The sequence below is a fragment of the Clupea harengus genome, chromosome 4 (assembly GCF_900700415.2).
Source record: "Clupea harengus chromosome 4, Ch_v2.0.2, whole genome shotgun sequence".
In the NCBI taxonomy this organism is placed as follows: domain Eukaryota; kingdom Metazoa; phylum Chordata; class Actinopteri; order Clupeiformes; family Clupeidae; genus Clupea; species Clupea harengus.
Window position 1 is genome coordinate 19,249,761 of NC_045155.1, and position 8,099 is coordinate 19,257,859.

General features: G+C 42.3%; 1 protein-coding gene across 1 annotated transcript; it reads right to left on the bottom strand.

The window, feature by feature from the left end:
- On the bottom strand, nt 1-7,914 carry ilrun (inflammation and lipid regulator with UBA-like and NBR1-like domains). The gene is made up of 5 exons (XM_012820824.3): nt 7,608-7,914; nt 6,003-6,157; nt 5,668-5,865; nt 4,690-5,075; nt 1-2,096 (listed from the first exon to the last, which is right to left on the bottom strand). The coding sequence occupies exons 1-5, from the start codon at nt 7,763-7,765 to the stop codon at nt 2,061-2,063; spliced, it is 933 nt and encodes a 310-aa protein (XP_012676278.2). The 5' UTR covers nt 7,766-7,914; the 3' UTR covers nt 1-2,060.
- Nucleotides 7,915-8,099: the final 185 nt, after the last annotated feature.

An 8,099-nucleotide genomic window follows, 5' to 3' on the forward strand; every position in this document is an offset into this window, starting at 1 on the left:
TTATTTGTTCAGATTCTTTATTTCTTGCCGATTTGCCGTGGTGGTGGAACTCCAATGCAGACCCATTCAAACCCTACTCACCCAACTCATCATCCATTCAACACTCCAACCCTGTGCAAACTCTTTGCTTAACCGACCGAAGACAACCCAAATCCCATTATCAGCTGGGAAATATGAAAGCTGAACACTCCCATAAAAAGGACAAGCAAACAAGCAGGCAATGATGGAGAACTAATTAGAATCACAAATAGAAAAAAAGGAAAGACGAGAAAAAAAAAATGGAGTGAGAAAATTGAACTGCAGAGAAAGAATGTTAGCTTAGCGAATGCGTGCCAAAAAAAAACAAAAAAACAGAGTAGTTAAAATGCGACAATACAGGAACGGAAAAAAACGGACCGGAAAAAAACAGACCTGCCTCATCTGCGCCCTGAAGGCGTTACTTGGGTCTCTTTCAGTAATCTAGGAAATCTTCTGGCTTTTGAAAAAGCCGTTTACCACAGAGTGTGGCCAATGACACACACACATTTAAAATGACTGATTACATGACGCCAAGCACACACTGAGGGCCTTTTAAAAACAGCATATACTCCTTAATGAACAGCCATTATGTTTACCATTGAGGTCCAGGGCTTGATGGGTCAGTGCATAGCGATGGGAGACTAGGCTTGTACAATTACATTCGAAACTGATCACAACTCTGAATGAATAAACGGCATCTACAGCCAAATGTTGTACGGAACATTGTCATTTATAATCAATAGGTGCTCTGTTACCCTGCATCTCGATTTGCAAACTTGGTTAGTGATATTTATACAACAGCAGAATTTCCAGAAATCATGAACATAATTTTTAAGAGATTGTAATAATAGATATTAGGAGCACATCCAGGTTAAATGCCATCCACGAACATCTGAGCATTTGGAACTCAGCCTTTGGGCTGTCAAACACAAATCAGACAGTGAGATTCTCAAACACCTTACATTCACAACAGATACATTCAACTCAATGCAATAAGCTAAGTGTTGACAAATGCAATGTTCAGAAACACTTGGAACTATTATGGATTCAGCCAGTGTAACGCCAATTGTGGTACCGCCCGCAACATCCTCTCACCACAGTCTCATTGCAAGCTTTTGAAGAGGCACTGCAACATTGCCGATCTGCCCATAAAGGCAATATCTGACAGGTGTTATCATTTGCACTTTTGCCAAATGTCTCCCTCTACCAAATAACCACAGAATGTCAACAACTCTCTCTCACTGTCACTCACTCACACACACACACCTACTGACAGGTTAGATTCAAAGCTTCTGACGGGATGGCAAAGGGTGAATATATGATTTTTAGAATGTCTTGAGTCGTAATCTGCTGTCACTGAAATAATGAATTCTCTCCATTGCAATAAAAATGTAAAAAAAAAATAAAATAAAAAATGAAAGCGTTACATTAGTTATACGTCAGCTTGAGAATTAGGCCTAGTCACTCGATAAGCAATTTACCCTCAATGGCTTTTTCCTCCCTATCATCTCTTTCAGGTTGCACACACACATGCACAAGTGGAGGCGTGCACACACGCACACACACACACACACACACACACACACACTGACACACCCCCACCCCACCCCCACATACACACAGTCCCACTTTCAATACTATGGACTCTACTGAACTCTGTGATGACACCTAAAAAATAAAGACCAAAAACAAATAACGAAAAAAAAAAGATTTTTTTTTCTCACGTTTTTTTTTTAAAAGATCCATAGCACTCGTCTTTAAATTAGCATTCACACATGCATACTCTGGGTGTTGAATGTTGGCTGAATTGTATGGTGGGGACAGAACAGCCTTGTCTTCATAATTTTCGTGTTGCTCAGTGGTCAGGAGGAGGAGCACGTTTGTAAAATTGTCAGTAGGAACTCTGGGATACTCACTCCTCCAACTCTCCGCCTCTACACCCCCCTCACCCCCAAACCCTCTGTGGGATGCCCCCCTCCCGTTGGATAGTGTAAGATCAAGGCCACTGTTCCTCTGCATCTTGGCCATGACCATATCCACATTTAAGACTGTCCAAAGGGGTAGGGTCCATGACTATCCTGAAAGGAAGAGAGAAATAATGGGTTCAGGCTCCACCTCCACATACTCGGACAAAGCACACACACACACACACACACACACACACACACACACACTTCCAATTTCTTTCTGATTTTGGAAAGGCATGTCAGAAAAACTAGTTCCATGTAGCCAGGCATATATAAACATTTACAGTTTACAGTTTTAGTTTTTTTTCCACATTACATTTTTTAAGTACGGTAAAACTTTTGATAACCAGGAACCTCATAAAAACCTGACTTACTTACTGAAAAACAATTCTCAATGGTCACAAACAGCAAAGAGGCAAGAATGGGTAACACTCAGTAAAATGTAATCGGTAGGGATGACGTCTTCAAGGTACAAGTGCCCCCCCTGCTGTTGGTGGCCTAACCAGCCAAGCTGCCTCTTAAAATCCCTCTAGGACTACTACTATGATATAGTAGGTTTCTATTAAAGGCAGTGGGTGGAGAATGAGTCGAGCATGACAATATGGCAAGTTGCTTGGGAAAAGTCTCTGCTCAATACCAGTCATATAAATCCTGCACAAAGGTCATGGGTGTATTTATCTCCATGTGATGGTGATTCCCCACCCAAGGGTGTAATCAAAAAGCGTATGAAATCAACCCTTTGGAATGCATGCTTGGACCGGCACACCATGTCATATGCCTTATCATTTCAGTTGATCATGTGACTTATGATCTGGCCGCATGTGCAATCTGTATACATTGTGCACGATCAATGAGCAGGGAGTAGAAGAGAGAGAATGGTGGTGGAACTGAAGTCCAAGACCTTGAAGACAGGGGTTTTATTTGTGCTAGGATTAAGACCCACAGGAAGTACCATGAATAAGGCCCAAAGTGTGGTACTTCACCCCTACCAATGGGTACTCTTCCTACACTTGGCAAAACTTGATAGCATCATAGCAATTATGAATGCAATATCCACTTGGTAAGCCACAGCCTCTGTTGTTCTCCCCCGGGGCCCACCTGTTGACATTCCCTCCTGTATTTGATGAGTGGTTCCTAGTAAAACTATTTATAAACAGCAATACCGGAACTCCCTTATTCAAATTTACATTTCATTTCACTGATACTATCTTCTAACCAATGGTGCCACCACTAGACTACATGAAGTCCTGGTTCACAATCTTTTCTTCCGTGGTCCTAAAGCGCTGAAACGAGTTACAGAGCTCCGCGCATTCTGATGGATCTTTTCCAGTCTTCAATGAACAGCTAAACACCCAACTCTTGTGTGATCACCTACATACCGGACATGTTTTCAATTTCAACCTCTAACCTCTAATCCATTGTGTGAGCCTATATCTCCTTCACTGCAGGCAAACTCTGTCACTATTTCTTCGGCACCTCCTTGTAATCACTCCCCTGGAATGCAGCGAAATGCAAACTTCATGCCAGTTTTGTTTTCTACATTCTGTATTGTATCCGTAGTTTGATTTGGCTTAAGGCATCTACCAAATGAATGCACTGAGACATCTTCTGTTACCAGTCAAAGAGCAATACTCAAACAAACGTATAGTACTGTTCTATTTTTCTATTGTTACTAGTTTGGTTCACGTCTTTTTTTAAACCATGACATACAATTAGATCAGCTTTTTCTCGCTGGATGTTGTTTTATTGCAAAAGCCAGGAAATACATGAAACCCTGTTTTATAAATTAGGTCACCTGTTTCAGATTGGGATCTGCTCTTTTGCATAAAAATGTAATGATCCTAAGGTTCATTTGCAGATTCCTACAGACACAATTCCTGTACTTCCTATGATTACTTTATCTTCTGATTCATTATAATGCATTAGACTGAACAGTTCCACGAGTGCATATTATTCAGGTGGCATATTTGAATAATTACACTCACTACACCCACAGAAAATGCGGTCATCTACATGTAGCATAGGGTTGGAGAACAGGAGGCCTCTTCATGGGGCTGGTTTGGTTGCTCCGAGGATGTGCTGTGATTTGATCAATGCCTGAATTTAAGTCTGCATTTTGGCATTATCCAAGTTTACTGATTAGTTAGGTGTCAGCTTCAAAGTGGGAGCCATCCAAATAATGATCTCATGGTGACTAGTCAAACAACAGGAGTGGCAGACGGAGGAACTCTTTTAGGTCTGTTTGTACTTTTCCCTAATTTAATCAACTAAAAAGTAAGTACGGTATCACCTATTTATCCTAAATACAACTCACTGAAGTCTGCAAATGTGTGGCCACTTTGGAATTCTCCATACCATGGTCATCATTTAAAAGGCTGGCTGCTTTGTTACTTTCATAACTATGTTAGAAGGGACTGGAAAAAAACATCTATTCAGGTCACACAATCTCATTGTTATTGTTTAGCTATAGTCTGTTGACCCAACCTCTACTTGTAAAAAGTCTGTAATGACACACTTGTGTAAAAACACAATGCTGTGTCAGATACTAGTGATTAAATCACCAGCACACACCCAAAGCTACTTCACGTGTCTGTGTCGCACAGTCAAGTCCCTCTTGTTTCCCCAGACACACTCGCTCACTCACTCACTCACTCACTCACTCACTCACTCACTCACTCACTCACTCACTCACTCACTCACTCACCTGGCTGTAGGTCACTACTGACAAGTTGTTTTGCAGGTTGTTTGTGGCTAGAGACACAGAGCTGTGTGACAGTCCATTTTGCTCAGGCTGGATGTGCTCGGGGCCCGCCTCCCAGCCTGCACCAGGCCCCTTTAGACTGCCGTCGCTGTGATGGTGGTGGTGGTGGTGGTGATGCTGCTGCTGCTGCTGCTGCTGCTGCTGCTCGCCGTCTACTCCCCCTCCTCCGCCCCCACCATCCTTGTTCTTCTGCGGCGAGGCGAAGGGGTTGAAGTCTCCCTCCACGTTGCGGTGGGGCTGTGTGTTGAACTCTGGCTGGAAGGAAGACAGCTGCTGGGTAACGCCAAGGAGTCCCCCGACCTCCACGCTCAGGATCACCCAGATGACATCTGTGAAGAGGGGAAAGAGAGATTTTAAAGAAGGGCTTCTACCTACACTCTAGGACACAGGCCTTTGGCTACATGTGTATACTTCCATCAGGCCAATTTAACCCTAGCTACCATTTCATATGGGTATATACATAGGAATACTGCTATACTGATACTGAATACTGATATTCTACCTAGTTAATGAGAGAGTGCTAATGACTAAGGTGGTACAATCTAGTTAAAAATCATAAAGCAGCTAATATTATTTAGCATCTCACTGGCAAGATGTTATCTAGAACATCACTAAACAACACAGTATGTGTCTGCTCTTTGTCTTGCACTATTCACACAACCAGTTATGGACAGCATGCAGAATGAAGAACACATGACTGAATTTCGTTGCCTGCTTAAACTTTTCTTGTCATGAAGACATCTTTGCCTGATATAAAGTAGCTCACTTACAACCAATATACTGTAGACCCTCTTTCATGAAAAAACCTTTGAGAGCTTGAAAGTCTATAATTCTCTGACAATATAACATAACAACTAAAAAGATGACAAATGGATGCACTGTAATGTACAGGACAAACGTACAGTCCACTTTGGGTCTCACCTCCGTAGAATAGGCCAGTGGCGGTGCACATTCTCCACTGGCCCTGGTACATGCCCGGGGTCACTGGACTGCGCATCTGTACGCTTACTTCAGAGATCTCTTGCGGATCCAGCGAGCGCACCATGACGATGTTCACGTGACCAAACTGATCTCCTCCGACGTACTTTAGACAAACTCCCGGGGGCCATGTCTCTGTGCCTGTGATGTCACAACAAATATACACTGGATTTTGAGTACCACATGGGTTGACAGCTCATACTTAAAACATATAGTTTTGTATTCATGTTTTAACTGTATCCAATGATTTCCACATATACGAGTCAATATGAATTGACCTGTGTTTTGTATTCTCCAGGTTTTTGTGAAAGGTGTGTCTGGTGGGACCGACTCTCCCTCCCCAATAGTGACATCCTCCACAAAGGACATGGATGGTGCTGTGATGTTGGGACTCTCAAAATCATAGTAGGCTCCAATGGCTGCTTGAAGATTCCTTTACAGAGGAAAATAAATATTTAATGATACAACCATACGAAAATACACAAAGAACATAGACACTCCCGCTGGCATACATGTTTCCATTTTGACAGGGTTTCTATGTCATAGTACACAATATATTGAAAAATAAATGGATATTTTTAAGGAAATGCAGGTTACCTATTATTGGAAGTATACTCGTGGCTTCGAAAGAGCACAGTGCTAATTTTAGTAGGCGCATTCCTTGACTAATGGTCACGTGATTGTGAGTTAGCCTAATGCCGCATGCAAGTCCATTCCAACAACAACTTACGTTGTATGAGTAGCGTATCTATTCTGACAGAATTCTGTGTACGACTCCTGGATATTTACAACGCTGTTTTGCAATAATACATTCCAAACAAAATACGATATGTCAAACATACAGCACACGTTAACTTTAAATTCAATGATATCCAACCTCGAAACAAGATAACACTATCGCTTCTTTACTCCCAACCCTAACCCACTATGGACATTTTAAGGTACAGCTAGCAAAGACTGGTAGCCTTACTATGACTGGGAGCCTTACTAATGTAAAAATGAAACTATCAGGACACTACGAAGCCAATCATTAACTCGTCAGGCGATTTCGAACATTTCAGAATTTGCAGCTGCATGATGTTACGTAATCTAACTGCGGCTCATGTATGGAGCTTTGGAATCGTGCCATCCAACGACTACGTTATCTACCTGACTAGCTGAGAAAAACCATGAAGCTGGAATGTATTTAAATATATTTTAAATACAGAAACTGGCAATGTATCTACAATGTAATTTGGACACTATATTGCAAGTGACTGATTAATTAAAACTATCTGAAACAAGTTAGGTAGCTAGCGACCTAACGTTCGACAGCTGACGTTACGTCGGGGAAACCCTACCCTTCAGTTCCTGAAGCGATCTAGCTAGCCAGCAAGCTAACGTGGTCGCTGACATGTCTGCTAGTGAGCTAGCGATAGCAATCAGCTTGGCCGCTAGTAAATTGTCCAGGTACAATTAGCAATCTGTATGACACTATGTTCCTCTTGAAGTGTTTTTCTGAGGCAGAACTCTGCAGTGCGTGGTTAGCAATACTTAATACACCCCCCAACACCGCTCTCAAAAAGAAGTCTGTCAGCTTTATTTGCTAGCTAGCTAACATTAGCCCCCCAATATTTTGATCTAGGCTAACATTAGCTATCTTGAAAACAAGCTTTACACAGGAGGTCAAGGGCTAACCTGTTAGCTAACGTAGTGTTCTACAAAGTAAGAAGCTGACTTTCGCTTTCACCTCTTACAACAATAATGGTTACAACTAATTTTATTAACACAGAAGCACTGTCTTAAAAGATTCGCTACAATGACGATGGGGCTGATGGAGGTTACAGGCAAACGACTAACATTAGCTAGATATAACACTTGAGGCCTCACATCCCCGAGCTCACCAGTTAGTCATATCCAAGAAGAAGGCGCAGCCAGCTGGGTTAAGTTGAAAGCCCAGCAGTCTTTGGAATTCGGTGATTAAGATATCTTTGTCAGTGGTGCCCATGCAGCTAAATTTCTGCATAAGCTCCGGGTCTAAATCTATGTCCATGCCCTCCATCGCGGGTGCCCGGGTACAGCGACAGGGTTCCTCTTTTAATTTAGTCCGAGGCCTCAACCAGTCATAACAACAAATCCAAAAACAACGGGAGTGCGCATGACATTACAGTGGCGGACTGTGGTGCGTTCACAGACTGTACAGATGGATCAGGAATTCTCGTTCTTGCTTTGATGAACGTCGTTCTTCTTGGTACACGCCCCCTTTACCCCCAGATCCAGAACAATCACCAAAAAGGACGAAATCATAATAGAGAACTAAACACCAGATCTCTGCCCAGATTGAACCATTTGAGTGCACCAGAAAAGTTTTCTTCTCTTCATTGTTCATACTGACA

Bases quoted from the DNA above. Each gene is read 5' to 3' on its own strand.
- ilrun (XM_012820824.3), bottom strand. From the start codon at position 7,765: ATGGAGGGCATGGACATAGATTTAGACCCGGAGCTTATGCAGAAATTT. The intron at 5,866-6,002 runs GTCAATTCATAT...GTGACATCACAG, and splicing joins CTGGAGAATACAAAACACAG to GCACAGAGACATGGCCCCCG. The intron at 2,097-4,689 runs GTGAGTGAGTGA...TCTTCCTTTCAG, and splicing joins CAGTAGTGACCTACAGCCAG to GATAGTCATGGACCCTACCC.